General features: G+C 55.4%; 1 protein-coding gene across 5 annotated transcripts; it reads right to left on the bottom strand.

Annotated features, from left to right (window-relative positions):
* Positions 1 to 644: 644 nt before the first annotated feature.
* On the bottom strand, positions 645 to 26,644 carry Nadsyn1 (NAD synthetase 1). Of its 5 annotated transcripts, none has more exons than XM_090347175.1 (21): positions 26,481 to 26,644; positions 25,446 to 25,506; positions 23,712 to 23,828; positions 18,909 to 18,962; positions 18,574 to 18,663; positions 18,246 to 18,297; positions 17,396 to 17,484; positions 17,149 to 17,266; positions 16,168 to 16,299; positions 14,265 to 14,339; positions 12,803 to 12,927; positions 12,387 to 12,435; positions 11,235 to 11,337; positions 10,413 to 10,581; positions 9,730 to 9,865; positions 9,430 to 9,536; positions 7,374 to 7,505; positions 6,619 to 6,688; positions 2,990 to 3,118; positions 2,293 to 2,402; positions 645 to 790 (listed from the first exon to the last, which is right to left on the bottom strand). In XM_090347175.1, the coding sequence occupies exons 1-21, from the start codon at positions 26,563 to 26,565 to the stop codon at positions 670 to 672; spliced, it is 2,124 nt and encodes a 707-aa protein (XP_090203301.1). In that variant the 5' UTR covers positions 26,566 to 26,644; the 3' UTR covers positions 645 to 669. The 5 variants fall into 5 exon arrangements, with proteins under 5 accessions (XP_090203301.1, XP_090203302.1, XP_090203303.1 ...); XM_090347176.1 differs by having other exon boundaries at positions 2,226 to 2,402; XM_090347178.1 differs by lacking the exon at positions 645 to 790 and having other exon boundaries at positions 2,372 to 2,456.
* Between the last annotated feature and the right edge of the window lie 604 nt (positions 26,645 to 27,248).

Raw genomic sequence — 27,248 nt, forward strand, 5'->3', positions numbered from 1 at the left:
CTGGTGACAACTCCCATCCCCAACCCTGCCACCAGGGGCGCTGTTTCTGCACAGCAGAGCCACACACCACCAGATGGGGAAATGGGGCAGTAATCCTTAGCCAAGGGCAGGAGCCAAGATGGGGCAGACAGGCACCGGGTGGTGAGGCCACACAGGCTTTGCCTGTGCAAGAGAGAGGAGGCAGAGCTTGGCACAGCCCAGCGGGGAGCCGGCGCCAGCTGGTCCTGGACCAGCTCTGGTCCCACACCCCGCTGGGGCCCACGGAGACTGGGGCCCCAGTGCAAGGGGGTGGTGCCACGTGGCCTGGGCAGAGCTGGGCACAGTCCGTAGCCTGGGGCCTGGTGCCAGGACCTTGGGAACCTGAGAGGCCTCCCCTGCCTTCTCCATCCCAGCCAGGAGGGGCTGGGGACCTGGCGTGGAGTCCCGTGAGCAGGAGCACGAGCTAGACCCGAGGACAGCAGCTGCCGAGGGCGTGGGGGTGGGCGGCCATGCCCACCCCACCCTGTGCCCTGTGTGCAGCAGGACATCACGTAAGGCACAGCCTGTCCGATGTTGGAAAGGAGAAAGAGCACTGGGGGACAGCAGCCATGCAGCCCGGGTTCTGCGGGGTGAGGAGGCTAAAGGACGAGGACGTGGAGGGCCGCTTCCAGGCAGGGGGAGCAGATCACTTTATTTTAGTTTACTGAAGGAGCCAGCACCACACGATCTCTCTCGCTCGTAAAGAAGATCCTGTCCCACCTCAGTCCAGGTCGTCCGGGTCCTGCTGCGCTTTCTGCTCCAGCTGCAGAACCTGGAGAGAGAAGCCATGAGAACCGGAACCAGCTCCTCCAGAGCTCGACTGCTCAAAGACTCAGGCAGCTAGGCGTGGCTGGGCAAGCCAGGGATCCAGCAGCTACAAGGCTGGCTCCAAAAACAAAACAGAAAAGGTGACAGAGAACAGAAGGCTGCCTCGGGCTGGGTGAGCAGAGCAGGGGGAGGTGCCAGCTGAAGAGGCTCACTACCCCCCAACAAGGTAGATGCCCGGAAATCACAAAAACCCTGAGCCCGAGTGTGCCCAGCCCACCAGGGGCAAGCAGCCAGGCCTGTCCCAGATGAGTATTCTCCCCTCAGCATGTGAACTCAGGGTCTGGCACTTTCTCTCCCAGGCTGGTGGTCTACCTCCTGAGCCCCCCTCCCTCTCCCCCAATGTGTATTTGGAGTATCACACAGCACAGCATGGAACCTACACATCATTAGGTGTGTGTCTATGTCAGTACTGGGACTTGAACTCGGGGCCTTAGCTAATAGCACTCCATCACTTGAGTCACAGCTCCACTTAGGGCCGGAGATAAGAGTCTCACGGAGGGCTGGAAGTTTGGCCTAGTGGTAGAGTCCTTGCCTAGTATGCATGAAGAAGCCCTGGGTGTGATTCCCTGGTACCACATACTCAGAAAAAGCTGGGAGTGGTGCCATGGCTCAAGTGGCAGAGCGCTAGCCTTGAGCAAAAAGTGTTTGAGGACAGTGCCTAGGCCCTGAGGTCAAGCCCCAGGACTGAAAAAAATAAAAAGGCAGGGGGGGGGGGGTTGGGAGTTTGGCCTAGCTGTAGAGTACTTGCCTAGCATGCATGGCCAGGGTTCAATTCCTCAGTACCACATACATAGAAAAAAGCTAGAAGTCGTATAGCATTAGCCTTGAGAAAAAAGCCCAGGGACAGTGCGCAGGCCCTGAATTCAAGCCCCTGGACTGCCAAAAAAAAAAAAAAAAAAACCACAAAAAAACAAAAATCAAATGCAAGCATGTGCTGGCTTTGAACCACAATCCTCAGGCCTCAGTCTCCTAAATAGTTGGGATTACAGGTATGCAACATTGGCATCCAACAAAATTTTTTTTTGCCAGTCCCGGGGCTTGAACTCAAGGCCTGAGCACTGTCCTTGGGCTTTCTCAAGGCTAGAGCTCTACTACCTGAACCACAGCACTACTTCCAGCATTTTCTGTGTATGTGGTACCAGGGAATGGAACCCAGTGCTTTGTGCATGCTAGGCAAGCACTCTACCACTAGGCCAAACTCCGGGCCCAGCAACACAATCTTTATCATCTTTATCAATTACAGTAACAAGACCTCCAGGCAGAAGCTTTAGATACAAGTCTCTTGGCAGAAAGAGCTGGTAAATGGAAAGCTACGGACACAAAGCTTTCCCTCCCAGGGAGACAGGCCTGTGCCGGGGGCGAAGGTGGTACCAGCCCACCTGGGAGTTGATTCTCTGGAACTGCCAAGGCCAGGCCGCGTTGTACAGGAAGGGCCGCAGGTCAAACCTGTTGTCCTCGGGGCTGTAGTCTTCTGCGTGGTAGGCAGGCGTGAGTGTGGTCATCTTATGTCTGTTCATGGAGTACTTGGAGAAAAACCTCTTCACCTTTTCAGCCACCTAGTGGGTGGGTGAGTGATACATGGGGTCTCAAGATGGCAGGGCCAAGAAGTCCTGAAGTGAGGTGTTTAAAAACAAAACAAAAAACTCTGGCTCTGGGACTTGAACCCAGTACCTCACATTCTCTCCTGGCTTTTTCACTCAAGGCTACCACCTCCACTTTCAGCTCTTTGCTCGTTACTTGGAGGTAGTCTCAAGGACTCTCCTCACGGAGCTGGCTTCAAACGTTGATCCTCAGATCTCAGCCTCTTGAGTAGCCAGGATTACAGGGGGAGTCACCAGTGCCAGGCCAAGGCTAGATTCTTACTCCGGGAAAATCCTTTAAATGATCAGCCTGCTCAGGCCTTTTCTAGCACAGGGCTACTGGGGACCAGAGTCCCTGGCTCCATCCCCTAGCGCCCTGCACCAGGCAGCCCAGAGCCGCCCCATGGCTCCGTGGGAGAGGCCCTAACAAGCCTGGGAACCAGGAGCAGGGCAAGGTAACTGATCCAAGCTTGTGTGCCGCCCCCGGCAGGCTGCGATAAGTCTGCGGTAAGTCAGCGGCCCACGCACAGCAGGCTCGGCCCTTGGCCCCATCCCGGCCTCACCTGCCTGGGGGTGCAGGTCTCACTCCACATGTGGAGAAGCTTGCAGAACATGCTGTAGGGCCCCGCCTTCGCGGTCTTCCTGAGCCTCCCGAAGATAGACAGCTCTGTGTAGGTCAGGCCCATGTCCTCCTGAGGGCGTGCAGATGGGACAGGTCAGCTGGCACAGAGCGGCTCGCTCAGCACTTGTTGGGGAAGAGCGGCTTCCTTCCAGGGCTCAGGGCAGAGGGCAGCCTCATTTCCCAGCGCCTCGCACTTGGTGTGACTTGGTGTCTGGGCTGAGGGCTGCAGGGAGAAGGGTAGCCCCTGAAGGGGCCATCAGAGAGAGCTGACTTGAGCAGCTCCTCTGCAGGGGCTGGTAAGTTAAGGGCCTCAAGACCTAATAGCTATGGATGTCAGCAGATTCCGATCAGGGGACAAGGAAATCTTGAAGGACCAGAGGTCAAGTGAGACAGAGGTGGGTGGGAAGGACGTAGCCCCGGGACAGCAGACACAGAGCCTCTGGGTGCTAGGGAGGCAAGCTGGGCCTCTCTGGAGTCCCTTGGGGCATCTGGCATGTGACCCCTGTGGTCACATCCTGTTTGTCCCCTTCCCTGTCGTCACATCCTGTCGGTCCCCTTCCTTGTCCCATATGGTCTCTCCCCTTCAGGTGACTCTCATCATCAACCCCACACAGATGCCTGGACAGCAGCTTCTGCAGTTTCATTTGCATAAAGTGGTTATTTTCACATATACTTTTCTTGTGTATGTGCCAGTCCTGGGGCTTGAACTCAGGGACTGGGTGCCATCCCTGAGCTCTTTTGGTTAAGGATAGGACTTTACCATTTCTGGTGTTTTGCTTATTTCCTTCCTTAGAATGGCTTTGAGCTATGATCCCCAGATCTCAGCCTCCTGACAGGCTAGGATTAGAGGCATGGACCACCAGTACTAGACTCTGGTGTCATTTCATATTAATAGGTAGACTTAACCCTCCAGTTTGTCCTTCTCAGGCTTGGCTTTCTTGCTGATGACTGGTCTTCTACCACTTGAGTCATACCTCCAGTCTGGCATAGTATACATGGACTGTGTGTGTTTCCAGGAGAGTGGAGTGTGAGTTGGAGGCTGGGAAAGACCAGTGTCTTTGTGGCGGCACTCTCCAGTCAGGTGAGGGCCTCAGGTGTGGGTGGGCACCACGGCCCTGGGGGGAAGCCTTACTGTGCCTCCAGCTCACCTCACAGGTGACCTGAGCAACTTCCCAGCCTCCAAGTCCCCAAACAATTCTCTCATCCATCAACCTACACATGTATGCGTGTATGTGTGTATATGTGTATGTATGTATCTATCATCTATGTATGTATTCATCTATGTATCATCTACATACTTATCATCTACGTAAGTATGTTTCTATCATTTATCCATTCCCCATCATCTACACACACCTACAGCTCCTCCCTCAGGAGGGACTGACGGAAACAGATCTTATTACTAATGCAAGCACGAGCTGTCCACATCAGATCACACCCTAGGATGCCTACCAACATTTCTTCAAACTCTTCCAAACCCCAGAAGAGCAGGGAATACCTCTATTTCATCAAGAGAAGAAAACTACAGAAAAAATACCCTTGTGAATAGAGAGCAACAGTGACTACACCACGACCAGGGTGGATTTGTCTCAGGAATGCAAGGTTGGTGTAACACCAGAATGTTATTGAAAGAAATTTGGTGAGGGTCAGAGCCCTTTTATGACTTGAAACTAGAAACACAAGGGGATGTCATCAATATGATACAGGTGATTAATTATGCACAATCCACAGCAAATGCCATACTTAATGGGGCTTGGCCCCTAAGAGGTAAGACAAGACCCGCTGTGCCAAGTCACCTAGCTACCGCTCGCAGGGCCACACCAAGGCTCAGGACCCTGGGCAAGGGAGCCGGACATGCTGGGGCTTCAGGACCTGAAAGACGATGGCAGCTGATGGGGCCCTGTATGGAGCCCTCTCTGTATACCAACACCCTGGGTGAGGAGACTGGAGGTTGTTCATGTCTATTCATGGCTATACTGCAGCACTAGCCAGGAACGAGAGAATGAAACAGAAGGTATTTGGCAAGGGAAGGGAGATGCCAAACTATCTGCATGTGCAGACAGCATGACCTTCAAAGACCCCAACATGCTCACTAAGAAGCTACTGGAACTAACAAAAGACCTCAGAAATGTGTGGGACCCAAGATCAATATATAAAACTCAATCGTGAATCTACTCTCATGACAAACCATCCCAAAACAAACGTATGAAACCATTCAATTTATAATGATATGCAAAAGAATAAAGTAGGCCTGGCGCCTGTAATCACAGCTACTCGGGAGGCTGAGATCTGAGGATCACAGGCTAGCTTTGGCCAGCATGGGCACACAGGTCTATGAGACTCTTATCTCCAATTAACCACCAGAAAACTGGGAGTGGCGCTGTGGCTCAAAGTGGTAGAGTGCTAGCCTTGAGCTGAAGAGCTCCGTGACAGCACGCAGGCCCAGAGTTCAAGCCCTATGATGGCCCAAAAAATAAAAAAAAAAGGCAAAATACTTTGAAATAAGCTTTTAAATAGAACTGAGAACCAGAAAATATGGCTGAAATGCAAAAAGTTAATTAATGAGAAGACACTTGGTGCTTGTGGATCAGAAGTCATAATACTGTAAAGATAGGATATGCTCACGGATCGACAGGTTCAAAGCAATCCTTAGCAGGACCCCAGCTGGCGGGGTTTGTTTTGTTCTGCTGGAATTGACAAAGGGATCTCAAAATTCATAGAATTCAGGGTCCAGAAGAGCCAAAATGATTTCAAAATAAAAAACAAGGGCTGGGAGTTTGGCCTAGTGGTAAAAGTGCTTGCCTAGCATGCACGAAGACCCGGGTTCGATTCCTTGGTACCACATACATAGACAAAAGCCAGAAGTGGTGCTGAGGCTCAAGTGGTAGAGCTCCATCCTTGAGAAAGTCCAAGGACAGTGCTCAGGCCCTGAGCTCAAGCCCAGGACTGGCAAAAAAAAAAAAAAAAAAAAAAAAAGTGAGAGCATACACTATTCCTAACCTCAGAACCCATTACAGAACTGCAGATCCATGGAATATACCCCGAGGCCCCCCATTTTCTTACAGTTAATCGATTTTCCACCAGGCTCGCAACACAACTCAATGGGACACATAATCTATGCACATAGAATTAACTTGGTGAGACCACAGATCTAAGTGTGGAGCTAAGATTGGGGGAAGAGAGACAGCAGCAAGTTTCTGGGACCCTAGCCGGGGGGAGGGTCTAAAATGAGGTCACTGAGCCTCCACTGAGCCAGCACCACAGCAGAGGACTTAAGAGTCAAAGGTCAGTATGACCAGGGCAGGAATGAGGCTTCCCACAGGTGACTCTGGGGCACTGGGGAGATTCCGTCGCCAGGAGCCTTGTGCTTCTCAGTCAGCCTTGCTCTCCCCTCCCCAGCCATCTCCTCACCCTCTTCCGAGGCTCCCAGCATCAGAGGACCCACGGAGGCTGACTCCACGGGTCAAAGGCCAGCCATGACACTGACACAGTGGGGCCCAGGTCCAGAGCCCAGATGGCTCCTAGGTGCAGAAAGGTCAGGAAATTGCCCAGTGCAGGAGAAGCCGTTACCTCATCTGTCTGGGACACCTGTCCGTCAACCAAGGGCTCCAGCTCTGCAGTGGCTGGCGCCGAAAGAATGCTGTGGACAACACACAGAGACCAGTCACCAGGGCCACATGCACGGCTTTCACAGAAGACCCCAGACCCACTGTGCCAAGTCATCTAGCTGGCAGAGCCATACCAAGGCTCAAGACCCTGGGCAGGGCAGCTAGACATTGCCAGGGCTTCAGGACCTGAAGGATGATGGATGGTGATGGAACCACCTCTGCACACTGCCGTCCTGGGGTCAGGTGACTGGGTGTCCTAGGAACCACAGGCCCTTTGGGGCATACCCTGGCTCTGCCCACTAGTGGACGGACACACATGTCATGACGGCTAATCATGGCCACACAGTGCCAATGTCCCTGGGCACACAGTTGCCTGTGTGACAGTAAGACAAAATGTTCCTACTTCTGAGAATGATGCAGCAAAAACCCCGGTGGGCTCAGGGACCCAATGTATCCAGCAAATGCTACCTGGAACTAGTCCTACTCTGCACTGCCCGGTCCTTCCTGCCTGAGGGTGGTAGCAGGGCAGCCAGGCATCGGGGAGGGGCCACCACTGCTCATCGGGAGCCGAGTATGGCCCGTGGAGCTGCCCACGGAGGGCCTCGTGCCAGATGGGGGCCAGGACTGTGTCTCCCAAGCAACAGGGAGCTGCAGGGGGTGGCTGAGCAGGCACAGCTGTGCCTGGCCACGCGAGGAGAGGGGTGTGTGCTCACTCACCCCTGCAGGGCAGGAATGTGGAAGCGCTCCATGCAGAAGTGGATGAAGGCTCTCAGGTCGGTCTTGCTGATCCCGCCTATGGGGTTGATGTCCGCACTGGAGCAGTCATACTTGGTCAAGTAGCCGAGGAGGCTGCAGAGGAGAGAGTCTGACATTCCCCAGGGCCTGACAAGGCCCCACAACTCATGCCAACAGTGGGTGACTGAGGTCTTGCTTCCTCCACGAGTCCGGAGGTCTGGTGAGATCCAGTTCCGGGGAAGCTGTAGGGCTGGGGAAGACTACGAAGGGGATAGAGCTGCAGGGCTGCAAGGAGAGGACTGGGCACGCCAGGGAGGCACTGGGGTCAGAGCCCCCCCTGAAAGGCACCAGCACCCAGCCGGAAGCAGCAGCCTGAGCGGGAGGACACGGGTCCTGGAGGGGCAGCCACGGTACCCATCCTGGACAGTGGCAGCAATCCAGTGTCCAGAGTCACAGGCTCTGTTACCTTCCAAGGAGCTGGAGGTGAGCAATGGGACTGGATTACAGGGGACACGGGTCCTCCGAGGGGACACAGGCCGGGAGTGAGAGGGCGGTGGCTGAGCAAGGCGCCTGGATGCTGCTGACCCCGGCACAAGGCGCAGGGGCTCCATGGCTGGAGAACATGAGGAACGGGGCTCGGCCCAGTGCCCAGGGGACTGCAGAGCAGAGCCAATGCAACAGAGCCAGCGCTGTGGCTCAGGCCCTTGCCGTCACCTGTGACACACGTCAGGCACAGGGCAGGGCTGGGGAGGCCCCGCCCCGCCTGGCCCACTCGCTGTGGCTGGAGCCCAGGCCACCACGTTATCTGCATGAACACCCACTGCCCATAGCATGAGTGCAGAGGACTGGAGCACAGCCTAGGACTTGCTCCTCTGCCAGGCAGGTCCTGGCTGGCATCAGGCACTTGGGAGGGGGAGGTTTTCCACCACTTCCCAACTGATCAGAAGTTTCACAGTGCCTCAGCTGCCGGCCCACAGAGCCTCACCCCCTACCCGGACAGAACAAGACCACAGCCTGGTCACAGACTGAGCTCAGTCCACTGACACTGTGCCCCACTTAGAACTTCGTTCTCTAGTTATTTCTGAGATAGGGTTGGGCAAAGGACTGGGTGGATGGATGGGTGGACGAATGGATGGATAGATTGGTAGATGGATGGGTGGACAGATGGATGGTGAATGGTGGAGGATGGACAGATGGATGGATAGATGAACAGGTGGATGATGGGATGCATTGGTGGGTGGTTGATGGATGGATATGTAGTGGGTGGATAGATGAATGGATGGATACACTGATAAATGACACACTAACAGATGACTAAAGGACAAAGTTTATCGTGACCAGTGATGACAGTGCTCTGAGACCTCTCCACAAATAAGGTCTGAAGTAATAGCCAACCAGGTCCAACCCGCGGCTCCAGTTCTCTATCTGTTTAAGTTTATAGCTCCTATCTGAAAGTGCTCTTCCCATGGCAGGCCTGTGCCCTTCAAAAAAGAAGAGTTGCCAGATGCCAGGGGCTCATACCTATAATCCTAGCCACTCAGGAGGCTGAGCTCTAGGGATGGAGGTTTGAAGCCAGCTGGGGAAGAAAGTCCAATTAACTAGCAAAAAGCTAGAAACGGAAGTGTGGCTCAAGTGGTTGAATACCAGTCTTAAGTGAAAAGGGAAAGGAGAGTGCTGGACCAAGCCCCAGGACCCGAACAACAAGTACAAATGACAACAACAAATAGCTACATGGTTTTGAGGTGAAACCTACATGCAAAGAAAAAAAAAAGCACAGTCCAATCACCAAACAGGCAGGCGGGGGGCTGGCTCCTGGGGGGACCAGCACAAAGGCGGCAGAGGATGGGGACACGGACAGCAGTGGGACAGCAGGAGCCCAGAGAGCCCAGTCCACCGGCCGCCTTCTCCGGTGTGCTGGAGCTGCCCTGAGGACACAGTAGCCACACTTCCACCCGACACCCTGATGGCCCTGCTCACACCCGAGGACGGGCAGATGCTGGGGGAACAGCCTGACCCCCGCCCGAGGGGCCCCACGCACCTTTCATCCACATTGGTGGTTCCGAGAACAAGCAGACCCCCACGGGAGCCCCGGGACCAAAGGCTCAGTTGTGCAAACAGGTATGCAATGACCATCCTGACCCGAGCCTGGACGAGATGGGGATGGGGTTACCTGGGGAAGGGCCCCGGAGACGAGACATGGGGAAGAGCACGGCAGCTCCAAGACCAGAAAGTCAAATTTGGGAGCTCTGCTGCCCCCCTGGCCCCCCCGCCTCTCCCCTTGTGGTCAGCGTGCCCAGCGTGGCGCCCCCGGGCAGGGCCTCGCCGAGGCGGGAGGCACCTGCACGTTCTGCAGAGCCAGGTTCTCCCTGCTGCTCCCTCCTCGCGCAGTGAACTCAGGCCTCTTCCCTGTTACCAGGCTGAAGAGGCCCACAATGGCCTTCACGGCTGGGTCGATGCTGAGGCCCACGTGGTGGCTGGAGAGAAAGAGAAGTGTGTCCACATGTGAGAAAAAACCCACAGAACCCCCCACCCTGGGCGCACCCCACCCCTCCTGTGGCGCTCTGGGGCTCTAGGCACATGCAGCGTGCCAGTTCTAGAACCTTCCTCCCTGAGAGGGCGCCCTGGCCCAGTAATGGCCACTCCCTCCACCTCAGCCAGCCAGACACTCATCTCCTTTCCAAACCTCTGGTCTGATGACCTGGCTGCTTTCTTTCAAGAGAGTTGTCCAGCATAAGGGCACAGGACAAGTGTGGGGTGCCCATAAACCCACGTCCTGCTGGCCCATTCCTCCCCTCGCCCAGCAAGCCCGACCTGGCTGGGTCTCAGGGACAGGGTTGGTACAGTCTAGAGTAGGGGTGTGCAGGCCTCCCGTGCAGTCTCCCTAAAGTCTGGCTCAGACCCAGCAGAGGGGGAACCACCCCGCTCCCAGGTGCACCCCCAACTCTGAGGTCACCAGGGCATCCAGAGGGCTCTACGCTATCATGGCCACCTACCCAGGCTCCCAGACCAGGACTGTGCTACCTTCCAATCTGCTGGGCCAGCTCTTGGGCCCTGAGGCGCGTCTCCTGGGAGGAGTTCTCGCTGGCCATGTAGCAGGTGGTCAGCAGGCGCCCGCAGAGCTCCCGGGGGTCCTGGGGGGTGTAGCTTCTCTGGTCCACCATGACCCGGACATCAGCCAGCACGTCCTCATCTGAAAACCCGGAAGGACACAGAGCATGCAGGACGCTCCTCCACGCTAACCCCACCTGGGCCCAGAGGCCGCGTGGCTACCCCGCCCCCTCCTAGGCACCGGACGGCCTGCCCTGCCCAGTGTTCAGGGCTGCAGGGCTCCTCTGGGTCTGCGTCCTTGGCAGCCTTGTCACGAGCCCCTGGGCACGCTCTCCTATGCACCCTAAAGCTACTGGCAGCTGGGGGCCAGTGGCTCACGACCATAATCTTAGCCACTCAGGAGGCTAAGATCCGAGGACTGAGGTTCAAAGTCAGCCCAGGGAGGAGAGTCAGTGAGACTCTTATCTCCAATTAGCCCCCAAAGCCGGAAGGACTGTGGCTCAAGTGACAGAGTGCCAACCTTGAGTGAAAAGGCCAAGAGAGCAGAATTCAAGTCTCCAAATAAGCACAAGGAGAAAGCTGTCTGCAGTGCCATCCGCACACTGTGCCAGGGGCTTTGGCTCCACCATCACGGGCTCCCAGCCCAGGAAGGGGCTCCCTGGCTTTGTGGTCCCCACGCTCTGGCCTGGGGCATGGAGGACAGGTGAGCAGAGCCACAAAGCCTCCCTCATGCCATCTGGTTTTTATTGGGCTCCCCCTGGCTCGAAGCCTCCTCAGCCCCACAGTGTCACCTACTTCCTTGGGTCACAGCCTGGCACACCTGGCAGCACATGGAGTAGACGATGCAGGCGGAGGCCGCGCTGTCCAGGCCGCCACTCAGGGGCAAGAAGAAGCCGGCCTGCAGCAGAGGACCACGCATGAGGACCCACCCTCCACCAGCCCCACCCAGGCCCAAGAAACGCCCAGGCTTGTCCACCACCCCTGGGCGCTGGAAGAGAATGCCCACGCCAGAGGTTCCCTGGAGAGAGGAGGCCAGTGCAGTCCTAGTACTGAGTTTCCACAGAAGAACTCCCAACAGGCCTGGCCACCAACTGCAGCAAGATGGCGGGGCGGCAGCGTGCACTCACTGGGCATGTGGCTAGTGTGGGTAAGCTGTCCTCAGAGGCAGCTCGGCCAGCTCTCTGTATGCGTCAAAAACACACACCTGAGGCCAGGCTCACGTTTGTTACCGAACTACTTGGGAGGCGGAGATCTGAGGTCTGAGGTTCAAAGCCAGCCCACGCATTAAAGTCCATGAGACTCTTATCTCCAATATGCAAAAAAAAAAAAAAGTGTCCAAATCAAAGCTATGGCTCAAGCAGCAAGCTTTAGCCTTGAGGACATGAAGCTCAGGGATAGTGCCCAGATCCTGAGTTCAAGCCCTGACTAGAATCACCCCAAGATTGGCACCACATTCACACACCTCCTCTACTTCTGCCAAAGTCAGGGGTAGTGGTTCTGGCCTAGAACCTTGGCTACTTCGGGGCTAACAGGAGATCTGTGGTTTGAGGCCTAGCACAGTGGTGCACTCCTGTCTCCCTAAGCTCAGGAGAAGCTGGGATTGGAAGGATCACAGTTCTAGGCCAGACCTAGACAGGGAAGTCTGTGAAACTCCATCTCAACAGAAGAAGCTGGACAGCGGGCACACGCCCGCCATCCCAGCAACTGCAGGAAGCCTAGACTAGGTGAATGGTGGTTTACACGGGCACCCGGAGGAAGGGAGACAAATACCTCAGAAACGACCGGCAAAAACCAGGGCTGGATATGTGGCTCGGCCGTGAACACCAGCCTAGCAAACCTGGCTCTAAACAACAGTACCACAAACCAGTAAGTGAACGAACAGGTGGGAAGTCCCCGAGCAGACTCCACCTAGAACACGTTGAGCTGGCTACAAACAGGGGACCTTACCTGTCGGCTTCGTCTTAGAAAGTCCCAGAGCCAGCAGGCAGGACCAAGGCTGTGGGGAGATCAGAGCACGTGTGGAATGGGCCAGACTGGCTACTGTGAGCGGGGCAGCTGCCCTGGGCAGGCCCCCGGTGGCCAGCGCGTTTCAGCTCTCGAGCAGGTCTGGCAGTTACCCTCAGTGAGCATGCTCACAGCACAGGGACCCAGCTTGCCAGGACCTACGCTGCCAAGCTCAAGGAGACAATGACTCAGAGGCTGGCAATGGAGAATCAAGACTTGAGGCCTGCCATGTTAGAAGTGTGACACAGTGTGAGTCCAGGGTCCTCCTGGGAAGGTGCTGAGGCCCTGCTGTGCCCACTTAGTATCCACAGAAGCCCCTGGGAGGAAGCCCACAGCCACGTGACCATTGGGACACCCACCTGATCTCCTCCTGGGGGCTGTGGTACCTCCATGGCACGGGGGCAGAGACGGGTTGCAGCAGGTCATCACAGCTCGAGAGGGCAAAGTCCACCTTGACCCGGGGATAGGGGCTCACCCTGCTGGCCTAGGAGTGGACATCAGGAGGGACACATGACATCCGCGTTGCCACGCCCGCATGGCGCCTGGGGCCCACCTAGGAGCCAGGCCCTGGGCCTGTGGGAAACTGAGCAAGCATGTGGGGAACTGGAGGCCCCTCGGAATCACAGCCACAGGCCAGGGCTGCGGGAGGCTGCATCGCAGCCCCGTCCTGCGGCCAGGATGCTGCACAGCTCTGGGAAAGGCAGCCTGGAGGCACGGACACAGGCCAGACACGGGGACACCTCCTTCTCCTCCTGGACACAAACCAGCAAGCCCCCAGCCTTAGTGCAGCTCCTGAGACAGCAAGGATGGGGTTCTCGCTGCCCAGTGGCACAGGGATGATACGTGCTCTGTGCCGCCCCCTCTGCAGAGCACTATGGAGCCATGCCAAGGACTAGAGCTCAGACGTGGGCAGCCTGTGCAGGGAGGGCAGCTGGACACACGCTCACCATCTGCAGTGGTCCAGAACAGGTGAAGCTCTAGCATGTGCACACATGTGTGTGCACGTGCATGAGGGCTGCGGGAGGGAGGCGGGGTGCACACAGCTTGGGGTGTGTGAGTCTCATCCTGACTCAGGAAGGCCTGGGAGGTGTGGAAATACCCGACACCTGTAACCCTGGCTACTCCGAAGGCTTGAGAGCTGAGGGCCATGGTTTGAAGCCAGCCTGGGCAGGAAAGTCCTTGAGATTCTTATCTCCAATTAACCACCAAAAAGCTGCAAGTGAAACCGTGGCTCAAGCGGTAGAGCGCTAGGCTTGAGAATAACGCTTAGGAACAAGGCCCGGTCCTACCTGAGTTCAAGCCCAGGACTGGCACCAAAAAATAAACAAAGAAAAAACCCAAAAAACAGTTCTAAAGAAAATGCCTGTGGGCCAGGAGCATGGCCTAGTGGTAACATGCATGAAGACCCGAGTTCAAGTCCCCAGTACCACATACAGAGAAAAAGCCGGAAGTGGTGCTGTGGCTCAAGTGGTAGAGCTCTAGCCTTGAGAAAGCCCAAGGACAGTGCTCAGGCCCCGAGTTCAAGCCCTGGGACTGACCAAAAGAAGAAGAAAATGCCTGTGTGACCCCAGGCTTCTCACCTCAGTGCGCTCCCTCGATCCAGGCCCGTGCCCGAGGCCTGCCAGACTGCGGCTCTGCAGGGATAGGGCTTACAGACGGGGTTCTGGGAGCTGGACAGCATGAAGCTGGGCACCGGGGGTCTCTATGCACAGACCTAGCCCTGGACCTCCGTGTGTGGGCATGCTCCCTCCCAGGACAGGAGCCCAGGTCTGTGTGCGGTCCCTCCTCCTCCTCACCACCCCCCCGCCCCGCCCCCCTCACCGCCAGGTTCCGAGACGAGATCTCCGCCCTGTAACTCCTCACGTCCTCCAAGTCCAGCGTGGCTGTCAGGACCTCCTGTGGGGAGAACAGAGGAACAACGTGGACTGCCACATGGGGCATGCACATGAGCCACAGCCCAGAGACCGGGGACACGGGACGGACCACACGGCTGCATCCTAAACCATCTCCCCTCTGTGGCTGCTCCACTGCATTTACATGTTCTGGAGAGCCAGCAGCCACTGCACAAACAAAATTCCTGCACTAAGGGTCTGCAGCAGCTTCCGGGAGAGCTGCTCTTACTTAAGACATACAGAAAGCAAGGCTCCTTTTCTGCTTATGAATCTGGCTGTGGAGACAGGATGGCTGGAGGTGCTGCAGCCACCCTGTGACCATGAGGAGAGGCACGCTGAGGGGCTGCAGCTAAAGGAAGGCTAGAGCCACGCTGCCGGTGGTACAGGAGGTGACACCAGCCCAGCTCTGAACCTGCCCACAGCGGGAGGATTCTATCACATAGAGCACAACAGGAAAAAAGGCTTTCCCCTACAGTCACCATTACGATTACTGTTCTTATTTGGCAGTGCTAGGGTTTGAGCTGGCCCCTGCACTTTTCAGCCAGGTGCTCTACCACTTGAGCCATACCTCCAGCCCTGCAGGTCTTGATAACTGATCCTCCTGCCTCTGCCTCCCAACGAGCTGGCACTGACATTGCATACCAAGGTGACTGACCCCGGGCCACCTGGCTGCCCTCTAGGGCACACCATCCTTCCAGCTGGCCCAGTGCAGGTTGGGAAGATCATGATGAGCAGCCAGGGCCCTGCCCCTGCTTTGGATTTTGTTTTCACTTAGCTGGTGACGTGGTGGTGGGGTTTAGTGCAGCTCTTCCAGAGCCGCAGCCCTTACGCTTCTCACTGTTTCGGACTTGGGCTTTTGTTTTCCAGCCCAGGACCAACCTGGACTGTGCTCCTCCAGTTACGGCTTGCTGTACCGCCAGGATGACGGGCGTGTGCTCAGCCCAGCTTGTTATCAAGCTCCAGTCTTACCAGCAGTCTGCCCTCAACCTGTGATCCTTCCCGTCTCTGCCTCTTAAGTAGTGAGGATTGCAGGCAGCTTACTTCAGGTTTTTCTCATAGCAGCAGCGACAATAGCAAAAATCATCAAATATGCCAGGCGCGGGTGGCTCAGCCTGTGATCCTAGCTACTCAGGAGGCTGAGATCTGAGGAGGGAGGGCCAAAGGCGAGAAAAGCCTGTGTGATTCTTATCTCCAAGTGACTGCCAGAAAGCTGGAAGTGGCACTGTGGCTCAATGGGTAGAGCACCAGTCTTGAGCTGAAGAGCTCAGGGACAGCGCCCAGGCCGACTTCAAGCCCCATGACTGACCAAAAAACAAAACAAAACAAAACCAAGTGCCACTATTTCAAAAACAAACATGGGCTGAGTAGCCTTTGTCTGAAGTGCTCGGGACTCGTGAGTTAGGCGAGTTCAGGCCACAGTGCTCATTGTAGTGCTTGCTGAATGCAGAGCCTGAGGACTCTGTGTGAACCCAGGGGCTGGAATGACAGACATTTCTACCACAGCTCTGGTCAGCCTGGCCTCCAAAGGCCTCCCAGTCTCTTCCCTTGTCCTGAGGCTGGGCTCTGCACCTGCTCAGCCTGAGCCCAACTCCCCTGCCAGGCCCCAGAACAGCTGGCAGGAGCTGGGCAGCACCCAGCACCAGTCCCAGGACTCTGCCCATGCCCACTGTCCACCACACTCCCATGAGGCTTGGGGCTCTCATCCCCAGGCTGAGTCTGTGCCAACTGCCGGCTCCTCCCCACACGGGCCCACAGGACGGGACCACAGGGCGGGGACCCCTGGGAGGGGAAAGGGGGGAGAGCACATGGCGCCCATCAGCAGAGCCCATTACCACATCATCCAGCGAGAACTGCACCCCCTGGGCGAAGATGCTGCCGTTCATGGCGATCATGGCACAGCCGTCGTAGTAGAGCCGGTCACCGTCGCAGCCCTTCTGGTTGGCAAGCAGGTAGATCCCGCCGTTCTGCACATGACAGTGGTGGCACTGTTAGAGTCATGTCACTGTCACGTGACATGCATGAAGCAGGGACACAGAGCCCAGGAGCTCTGATCTGTGTCCATCTTGGAGCTGGTGTTCCACGGAGCTGCCAGACACGCTTACCCCAGTCCTCTGTGTGGGGCCTCCACACAGGGTTTCCACGGGGCCCCTCACCCCAGCCCTCCACTCACCCCAGCCCTCCACTCAGGACCTCCACGGGGTCCCTTACCCCAGTCCTCCATGTGGGGCCTCCACTCAGGACCTCCACGGGACCCCTCACCCCAGCCCTCTGCGCAGGATGCTGACCTCATGTGAGGAGATTCAGAGTGGAGTGGAGCTTTGGACCAGCTTGCCACACCAGGGACACACAAAGGACCCCAGCACTGTCCCTACTGCACCCACACAGCCCAGGGCCCAGGAAAGCTGTGTCAGTGCTGGGGCTCACACCCGCAAACCCAGCTACTCAAAAAGCTGAGATCCAAGTTCAAGGCTAGCTCAGGCAGGAAAGCCCTTGAGGCTTATCTTTGACGAACCACCAAAAAGCCAGAAATGAAGATGTGGCTCAAGTGGTAGAGCACTTTGAGTAAAAATGGTAAGAGACAGTACCCAGGCCCTGAGTCAAGCCCCAGGACTGGCACATACGCATATCTACACCCACATGCACACATACATGACACCCAGGGACAAGGGGATAGGTAACCTCACTTCTGGCCATGTGGAGTGGCCACGTGGCTGCAGGCTGGTGGCTGAGGTCACCCAAGGTGTGAGGCTGAACCCCCCCACAGTGCGTAGGCTCTCCCGACAACCCCCCCCGGCAGTCCACTCGGTGCCCACCTTGGTGGTGGCCATGGTCACCAAGTCCACCCTGGCGTGGGCCTTGCGCAGCACGTGGTGGCTGCCCGAGGCGTTGGTGAAGACCTCCACGCCGTCCAGGCCCATGTCGATGTGTGGGCTGCAGATGGAGGCCGGGGCTGAGGAGACCGCTGGGCCCCCAGCCACTCCCGTCCCCCGTGGAGTCTCCGAGCCCCAGTGTCAGCACCCCGGAGCCTCTGCTGGCTGGGCCCCACTGACCCCGGCTGACCTGTGCGGCGTCCAGAGCTCCTCACAGATCTCGCTCCCGATGCACGTGTCCCAGGTGGCCAGCACCGCGTCCCCAAAGGGCACCGTCTCCTGCAGTTGAAGACGAAGGTGCTCAGGGGGCAGTGACCACCACACCTGGACCTTGTGCCCACCCTACAGCCAGGAGGCCTCCACACAGGCCAGGTGCCACCCCATGTCTGCAGGGGGACCCTGTGCCTGCAGGTGCCACGGGGAGAAGCCACCCCGTGCCTGCAGGGACAGAGGCACCTTCGTAGGCCATGGGGGTGAGGCACACAAGGGGAGGCCCCGTGTCTGCTAGGGCGCTGAAGCAGGCCGGTGGGGCACAGCAGGGGTGGACCACGCTAGCCAGCACAACTTAGCTTGATCGTACTTTGTCCTTTTCTCTCAAGGCCAAGGTTACGTTGCAGGGTTGCGACGGCAGTCCGGAAGTCAGCCCAGGAGGCCTGGGCCCCGTCTCACGGTCATGTTAGCCCTCCACCACCTCAACCACCACAACTCTACTTTGAGCTTTTTGCTGATTCGTTGAAGATAAGACTCACAGCCTCTCCTGCCCAGGCTGGCTTTGAACCTCAATCCTCAGGTCCCAGCCTCTGGAGTAGCTAGGATTATAGGAGTGAGTCACCAGCACCAGGCCAAGTTCAAGTTCAACTGATACCAAGAGTCCTTCCCCAGGCTCCACCTGCTGCCGGCATGGCAATGGCCACTGAGCACTGGCTAAGCGCCTGTTCAGAGAGCTAGCCCTCAGGTCACTTCCAGAGCCTTCTGCACGTCTTCCCACCCCCACCCCGTCATGGAAGAAACGTGGAGGCACCGTGGTTGGCAGAACGCACCTGGTTGGTCACATCCTGTAACATCCGAGGAAGGAAGTATTCCTCTGTCTGCCTGGGGAGAGGGTGGCATGGTCAGGGACGACCCTGCTGGAGACAGGACTGGAAAGATCCCACCACAAGCTCACGTCCATACTCCTAGCCACTCAGGAGGCTGAGATCTGAGGATCAGGTTCAGGTTCAAAGCCAACCTGGGCAGGAGAGTCTGTGAGACTCTAATCTCCAGTTTTGAACTGGCAAAATGCTGGCGCTGGAGCAGTTGTTTGAGTAGTGCCAGCCCTCATGGAGGCAGCTCAGGCAGGGCCGCTCCTCCCAGAACACCCGGACTCACCGGCTCCTGGCCCAGGGCGCGAACCAGCGCAGCTCTTGGTAGTTGGCCTGGTTGGCCAAGGCAGTCTTGGGCCGGATCAACAGGATCCTCCTACATCAGGAAAGGCGTGCTCACATGGAGCCCCATAGCCCGCTCGGGAGGCAGCCCCGGCCAATGGCCGCCCCTCCTCGAGCCTCAGCGCGCTGTCTGCACGCCCGTGCGTCTACTGTGGCTTGATGTCAGCTGAGTACTGACTTCCCCGCCCAGCCCTAGGGTGCCCGGGTCAAGACATTGGCCTCCCTAAGGTGTCCCGGAGGAGGGCACTGCTCGGGGCAGAAGCACCGATGCTCACCCACCTGTTGAGAAAGATCACCCTGCAGTTGTAGCGGACATTTCGATGCATCACAGGCCTGTGAAGAGAGGGGACACGTGTGTCTGCCCCGGGGCAGCCCACCAGCAAGTGCATGCTGGGGGGTTCTGCGTCCTCAGCGCATTTGAGAAGCCCGAGGCCCTTCTGTGGCATTCTCAAATCAAAGCATATATTTTTAACTTTTTTTTTTTGCCAGTTCTGGGGCTTGAACTCAGTGCCTGAGCACTGTCCTTGGGATTTTTCCTCAAGGCTAGAGCTCTACCACTTGAGCCACAGCACCACTTCCGGCTTTTCTATGTATGTGGTACAAAGTAATTGAACCCAGGTCTTTGTGCATGCTAGGCAAGTGCTCTGCCACTAGGCCAAACTCCTGGGCCCTCAAATCAAATTTTAAAATGCTCATGTTGCCAGGCATGCTCGCTCACGCCTGTCATCCCAGCTACTCAGGAGGCTGAGATCTAAGGATCAAGGTTCAGAGCCAGCCTGGGCTGGAAAGTTCATGAGGCTATTAACAATGAACCAGCAAAAAGCCAGAAATGGAGATGTGGTTCTGGTGGCAGAGTACCAGCCTTGAGGGAAAAAGCTTAGAGACAGTGCCCAGGCCCAGAGTCCAAGCCTTAGGACCAACACAAGCAGGTGTGTGTGCACACGTGCACGCACACGCACGCACACACACACACACACACAAACACACAGTACTGCCATTCGTCAGGTAATAAAACTCAAAGCAGAAAGACAGTCTCCAGATGAAGTGCGTCAGCCGGCTGTCCGCCCACCTCCTCGCAGGAGTCAGGATCTTTCCTGTGGCCATTTGATGTAGGCACTGCCATTTTAAGGATCGTCACCATCTCACAGGGAAGGATTTCAGTTAAGCCGCATCCTGCTCCAAGTATTGTTTCTGGGATCCAGAGGCGTGGCTCAAGTACCAAGTGGGTACGACTTGTTTTTCTGATACCTGTGTGCTCTGAGGCAGATGTCCTGGTTTGTGGATTGCTATGGCAGGCTTTTTTTTTTTTTTTTTTTTTTTTTTTTTTTTTTTTTTTACCGGTCCTGGGCTTGAGCTCAGGGCCTGAGCACTGTCCTTGGACTTTCTCAAGGCTAGAGCTCTACCACTTGAGCCTCAGCACCACTTCCAGCTTTTTTCTATGTATGTGGTACCAAGGAATCGAACCCGGGTCTTTGCGCATGCTAGGCAAACACGCTACCACTAGGCCAAATTCCCAGCCCCATATGGCAAATTTTTAACTCCTTAGCCAACTGACCAACTGAGCAAGACTGTGAACCCCAGTGCTGATCAACCAAAGGGCAGCGACATGGTAAGAGTCAGAAGCTCACCTTCCATATGCAGAAATACACCTTGCCAAGTTGAGTTCCTGCCAAGTTGATGTCCCTATTTCCAACGACACATAACACATCATCTCTGGTTTTTCTAGAGCTCCAGACAACTGCTCCTCTCCTCTGTACACACTCACCTCCCTGTGTGCTGGCAAGCCACCTGCAGCTCTTGCCCTGATCATATCTGCAGGTATCACCTCTTGGGCAACCTATTATCTGGCTCTCTATAAAGCTGAAGAGGTCAGGCCAAGGTCAGGGCCCTGGGCTGCCTCAGGAAAAGCTAGGTAGATGTGGCACCAGACATTGCATCCAACTCCAGAAAGTAGCCAGGAGGCTCAGGGCACAGCTGAGCAGAAATCAGGAGACAATGATCAGCAAGGCGAGCACATTAAGCCTGCTAGCACAGGCACAGGAACAAAGCTCCCACAGGGTTTGGCCCTGGCTACCTATCACTGGCCTAGGTGTTACCTCTCAAAATGGGGTCAAAGATCTGGATGTAGGGTGCCCAACCCTTTGCAGAGCCAAGTTCTGCAACCATGGCATCTTACACAATTGGCACCTACTTGGATTGAGCTTTTCCACACAGTAGCAGAAGACCAGATGGGAGCTATCCACCCATAGAAACTGAAATGCTTCACACACAAGCAGAAACATGCAGCCAGCCACCCACCTACAGGGAAAACACTTATCATCTGTGGGGACAAGGTGAGACCTTTCACGCATGGCAGGGCACCAGTGGCTCACACGGTCATCCTGGCTACTCAGGAGGCTGAGATCTGAGGATCACGGTCAAAGCCAGGCACTAAAGTTTGTAAGATTCTTATCTCTAATTAACCACCAGAAAACCAGAAGTGGTGCTGTGGTTCAAAGTGGTAGAGCACAAGCCCTGAGTTTTCTTAGGAACAGTGCCCGGGCCCAGAGTTCAAGCCCCATCACTGACATGCACAGGTGTCAGTGGGCAGTGCTTCAGCATGAACTCACCATACTGTGTGTTGAGTGGGAGTGAAGGTTAGGAAACTCCAACCAGAGGTAGGCCGAGACCTGTCCCTGCCTCTTGGAGGAGACCAGCTGTAGGAATTCAAAGTCAGGATGACACCATTGTTTCAGCTTGTCAGTTCAGACAAGAGTCCGGCTTCCAAAGAAAACTACCTTCTATGGGAATACGGCATTCTAAACTATCTTGTATGCAATTGTGACATTTTACAAGAGAATTATAATAATTTGTGAGCTGGACAGGCATGAACCAGTGACTCATGCCTGTAAACTCAGCTACTAAGAAGCTGAGATCTGATGTACGCAATTTGAAGCTAGCCCAGGCAAGAAAATCCATTAATCAGCAATTAACTGCTATTTTGTAAGTAGTGGAGCTGTGGCTCATGTGATAGAGGTATAGTTTTGAGTAAAAATCTAAGGGACACTGGTTAGGCAGGCCCTGAGTTTGAGCCCCGACACACACACATTTTGCAAGCCAGGGAGGTCTGAACAGAATGAGCATGGCTGGGTGACTTGTGAGCAGTCCGGCATCCTCACATTGGATTCTACATCTGGAAGTAGGCCAGGTCAGGGGCTTTTCAGGTGGGGTGAAGCTGAGATCTTGAACTGGGGAGACAGATTTCCCGGTCAGTCCAATGTGAGGAGCATAAAGGTCCTTCCAGGAGGAAGAGGATGAAAACTGGGCCTGAAGAACCCAGGAGTGGGAAGAGCTTTGGCCTGGGAGAGCTGGGAAAGGCAGGCCCGTGGGAACCAGACATGTAGCTGGCCCATCTCCCCTGACCGACAGGCCCCCATGTGGGACATCAGGGCTGCTTCTGTGTTTTTGGTCTGTGGTCTTTGTCACAGCAACCATGGGGAACTGGGGCCACAATTCTACCATGGTAAGTAGACGACGCTAGAGTGCCCTGCTGCTCACAAATAAAACACAGTGGATACCGCTGAAGCACAGGGCCTAGGTGACAGCAGGAAGCTTGGGCTGGTGGTGGCGGGTCAGTCTACCAGCCAAGCACTGGTGGCTCACGCCTAGCAACTCAGGAGGCTGAGATTTGAGGATTATGGTTAGAGGCCAGTCCTGGCAGGAAAGTCTGTGAGACTTTTCTTTTTTTTGTGGGTCATGGAGCTTGAACTTTGGGCCTGGGCGCTGTCCCTGAGGTCTTCAGCTCAAGGCTACCGCCCTACCCTTGAGCCAAGTCCCACTTCCCATTTTCTAGAGATTAACTGGAGATACATCTCAGGTCCTTTTGTGCCCGGGCTGGCTTTGAACCTTGATCCTCAGATCTCAGCCTCCTGAGTAGCTAGGATGACAGGCGTGAGCCACTGCACCACCTGTGCCCAGCTAAGTCTATGAGACTCTTCTCTCCAATTAACCAGCACAAAAGCCAGAGGCAGAGCTGTGGTTCAGATGGCAGAGCACTCGCCTTGAACAAAAAAGCTAAGGGAGACTAGGAAAAACCTCTGAATTCAGGTCCTGGTCACTGGCACAAAAAAAGAAAGTATGGAGGGGAAAGAGGGAAGAGGAGGGCGAGTGGGGGAGGTGATGGGAGATTTGTATGCATGTATGGAACTGTCACAAGGAAATCCCCTTGTTCAACTAAAATTTTCTAATACAAAATGCAAAGAAGACAAAAAGAGAAGAAAGACACCTTGCTAAACAAATGTCTTAGCAGGGTGGAAGATGAAGAATGAGAGAAGGCACACAAGGCAAATAACAAGAAACACAAGCTGGGTACAGTAGCTTAGGACTGAAAAACTAGCTACTCAGGAGGCTGAGATCAGGAGGATCACAATTTGAGGACATTTCCTAGATTCTCTAAAATAACCAGAAAAATGCCAGGCTGGAGACATAGGTCAAGATTTAGAGTGCCAGCTAAGCCAGCACCAGGCCCTGAGTTCAAACTAGAAAAGAGGTTTCCCCCCACCCCGCCCATCATGGGGATTGAATTCTGGGCCTGGTCATTGTCCCTGAGCTCTTCAGCTCAAAGCTAGTGCTCTACCACGTGAGCCAAAGCACCACTTCCAGTTTTCTGGTGGTTAACTGGAGATGAGTCTAACAGATTTCAGTGCCCAGGCTGGCTTTGAATCGTGATCCTCAGGTCTCAGCCTTCTGAGTAGCCAGGATTATAGGCATGAGCCACCGCACCCAGCTCAGAAGAGGATCTTACACCAGTATCTATCTACCATATGGTGCTACATCGTCAACGTGTCCTCAGGCAGCCAGCCCTGCAGCCCTCAAGGAGAAAGTAAATCTGAGTGTGATGTCACAACCCCACGTGTACCAACCATACTTCTACGCCTGGAAGCTTCCAGAAAAATCTACACAATCTGTTTCCAGGAGCTGCCTCCTGGGTGTATTTGGTGGTCACAAGACTGGGAGGTGGGCTGGAAAGACATGCCCGCAGTGGGGGAGGCCTGGACACAGCATGCCCATGAACCCCCCACACCTGTCCACGCTGCCACTCACATTCCCACGTCACAGATGATGTCCTGTGTGACCGGAGACTCCAGGAGGGCCTTCAGGACCTCAAGTGAGTGCAGGAGCGTGTCGGACTCATAGTAGTGATCCCAGCACCCGTAGCCACTAGAGAAAGGGGGAGGGAGGGAGAGAGAGGCCCAGGCGGGCAGTGAGGATGAGGCAGGGTGGGTTACTGATTTGTTCCAGTGTCTCTAGGGTGACTCTGAGGTGCAACCTATCAGAAGTCGGGGCTACAGCACACAGATGTAGAATTTTACAGAAGACACAATGGGCCCTGCTCTGATCTTAGCTACTGTGAAGAATTCTCTCCAGTTCACCAGTGCCTGCCCTTGGATTTTATCTTTATTTTGGTGCCAGTCTTGGGGCTTGAAGCTAGGGCCTGGGAGCTGCCCCTTAGCTTTTTCTGCTCTAGGCTGGTGCTTTGCCACTTGAGCTAAACATCTACTCTTGACTTTGGAGTGGTTAGTTGGCGATGGACTGGCTTCAAACCATGACCCTCAGATTCCAGCCTCCTGAGTAGGCCTGTGGGTATGAGCCACTGCGCCCAGCCCACCTGAGATTCTTAGTAACCCTCACAGCTGTTTTCTAGGTCCATACAGGTCATGAGACACTTCTACCACAAGAAGCTCAGTTCAGGGCTGGCGTAAAGGTGGTATTTGAATGGTCATTAGTGATCGTTCTGGCCCCCAAATGTTTGCTGTGGGTCCAGCATTACTGCTTTGGGATCTATGTAGATAAGTGTGATTGTGGCTACACGAAGGCTCAGGGACAGTGTCCTCATCAGAGGCGGCAGGAACAAAGTATGCAAAGATGGAAGCAGATTGGAGTGACTCGGCCAGGAGCCAAGGACATTGAAGGGCCTCAGGCAGAGGATGCAGGAAGCACAGTGCCCTCCAGCTTTCAGAGGGGGAGCAACACCTGGCTTTTGGACTTCTAGACACTCAAGCTAAAGACAAGAGACCTGCACTTTCCTAAATGACTCAGTTTGTAGTCCTTGATTCCAGCAACTCCAGGGATTCTCCCACAGTGCTCCATGATGTCATAAAACAGGAAGACTCAAAAGTCGGTCGGGTGGCTCACGCTTATCATCCTAGCGACTCAAGAGGCTGAGATCTGAGGACTGAGGTTCAAAGCCAGCCCTGGCAGGGAAGTCCATGAGACTCTTCAACTAACCAGCAAAAAGCCAGAAGTGGAGCTATTGCTTAAGTGGTAGAGCACCAGTGATCCAAAAAGCAAGGGGCATCACCTAGCACTGGCATAAAACCACAATAAAACAAACCGAGTACCATAAAGACCCAGCTCAGAGCCAGCTCCTGGTGTTAAGGGGGAAATGGTACTGAGGAGATGTCCCACCCATGAGCAGCTCTGGGGTTCCCTTCTCCCCTGTTCCCAGAGTCCTCGCTCCCCCTTAGCTCTTAGAGCCAAGTATGACACAAAATGGAGGAATGACGGAGGACAAACATTCACACGGCAGCGCAGGGTCAAGGCACTGATGTAGGAACAGATTTGCCCAGCCTTCCTGGGCCTGCTCTGGTCATAAACCAGGTCTGATGTCATCTTGCTGACCACCTCCTAAGGGGGCTGGGCTTTTCCACAGCTCTTGGATCCACACATTTCCCACCCTTCCAGCTGGAGAAAACTGACATGGCCACTACTACATGCCTGCCACAGGCACTACCCTGTGCCAACTACCACCTGAAGTATGGATGGGTGTCTTCTCACCATATTTCCAGTTCTGGTCCAAGCCTATATCTTGCTCCTTTGCTCTTGGCAATTTCAATACCTACATGACATAGAGAAAGGTGGTGGGGTAATTTCAGTATCCAGGACGTGATCATAGTTGTCAAGGCACCATGTTGTAGCGGGTACGATAAGAATGCTCAGAGAGTTGGGCACTGGTGGCTCACACCTGCAATCCTAGCTACTCAGGAGGCTGAGATCTGTGGTTTGATGCCAGCCTGGACAGAAAAGCCCACAAAACTCTTATCTCCACTTAATTGCAGAAAAAACTGGAAGTGGTGCTTATAGGTCAAATAGTCAGGGAAAGTGCCCAGGCCCAGAGAACAACCCCGTCCCCCTGATGCTCCACGATGTCCCCTCCTATTGCAGTCAGGGCTCCTGCCAATTGCCAAGCCTCAGAGGACATTGCCTGTATGTACACACAGGTGTGGAATTGATCAAGAAGTTTATCAACAACTAGCTGCTAAGACTAGCTCCAGGGAAAAGCTGTGGGTGGACCTTGAACAAGAACCGCCTGTAGTGGTGCTAGTACGGGGAACCCACTTCCTAATGCAGGCATGTAGTTTGGGCATGTTCCCGAAGCTGGATACAGTTAAGGAAGGGGAGAGACAGCCCTATTCATTTGCTCTGATGCGACGACACAGGCAGATGGATGTACTGGGATTTAAAAAGCACTGGAGTATGGCTGCTGGCAGACCCTCTTGCTGCTAAGCAGACCAGGTCAGGACAAGCTGGGGTGACACTTCATGGTGGTCCCACACCAGGAAGGCCCAGTCTCCGGTGTCTACGGCCTCCTCATCTCCCTCCACGTCTGGGGATGGGCAGCTGGGCCCCAGCTCCTCGCCGGGCTTCAGGGCCTCCACCCTCTGCAGTCACGTGTCCCCAGCCAGTGTCAACAGTGCCCGCACCGGCCCGGGAGCCCAAGGTCAGGGAGCCCGCGGAGCCCGCGCGCCCCTCCCGGGCCAGCCCGGGCCTGCGCCCCGACGAGCCGCCGCCTCCCGCCACCCCCGGCCTCACTCCTTAAGATCCGTTGCAGGTTGCCCTCGAAGTCCAGCGCCCACTGGTTCAGAGCGCACGTAGCCACTGTCACTTTCCTGCCCATCTTGCCCAGTCACGGGGCGGGAATCCAGCTCTACCGGCGAGTCCAGTTCCCGGCCCACAGTGCCCGCCGGCGCCCGCACTTCCGGGTCACTCCGCCACGGCCCCGCCCCTCCAGCCCGCGGATAGGCTGGAAACGCCCTCTCCCCGCCCATCAAGAAGGCCCCGCCTGGAAAGGGCGGGACCTCCTCGTTCGGCCCCGCCCACAGACCAGGAAGGGGGGGAAGCACTCAGTGCGCCTGCGCACCGTGGCACCATTTTCTCACACATTTATTACACACCCTCTTCCTTCACCACCGCGCCTGCACAACGGCAGAGCACTTATTTTACACCATTTGTTTCCAGTTGTATGTACTTTCCAATGCTGCTGTCAGATAAACACTTTTTTCACTTTTCCTTACATTTTTTTCCATTTATGGAGTCATGTTTGCGCATAACTGACAACTTGAAAACAACCACGCCTCGGGGCGGTTTCAGCCCCTCAACATGGAGGGGTCTGATCCCTCCACCAGAAAATAAATATTTAGAATCAAGTGCTTGCTGGCTGGGCATCTACCAAAAGAAGGGCCTGCAACTGTAAACTTGTATCTTTGGCAGCTCAGAGGCAAAGGGCCTTGAAGCCACACTTAGAAATTTAAGATAAACCATGATGTTACAAAACACCAGGACCCAAAGTCCAGTGCAAGT

The sequence above is a fragment of the Megascapheus bottae genome, chromosome 16, assembly GCF_031878675.1.
Source record: "Megascapheus bottae isolate mThoBot1 chromosome 16, mThoBot2.hap1, whole genome shotgun sequence".
NCBI lineage: Eukaryota > Metazoa > Chordata > Mammalia > Rodentia > Geomyidae > Megascapheus > Megascapheus bottae.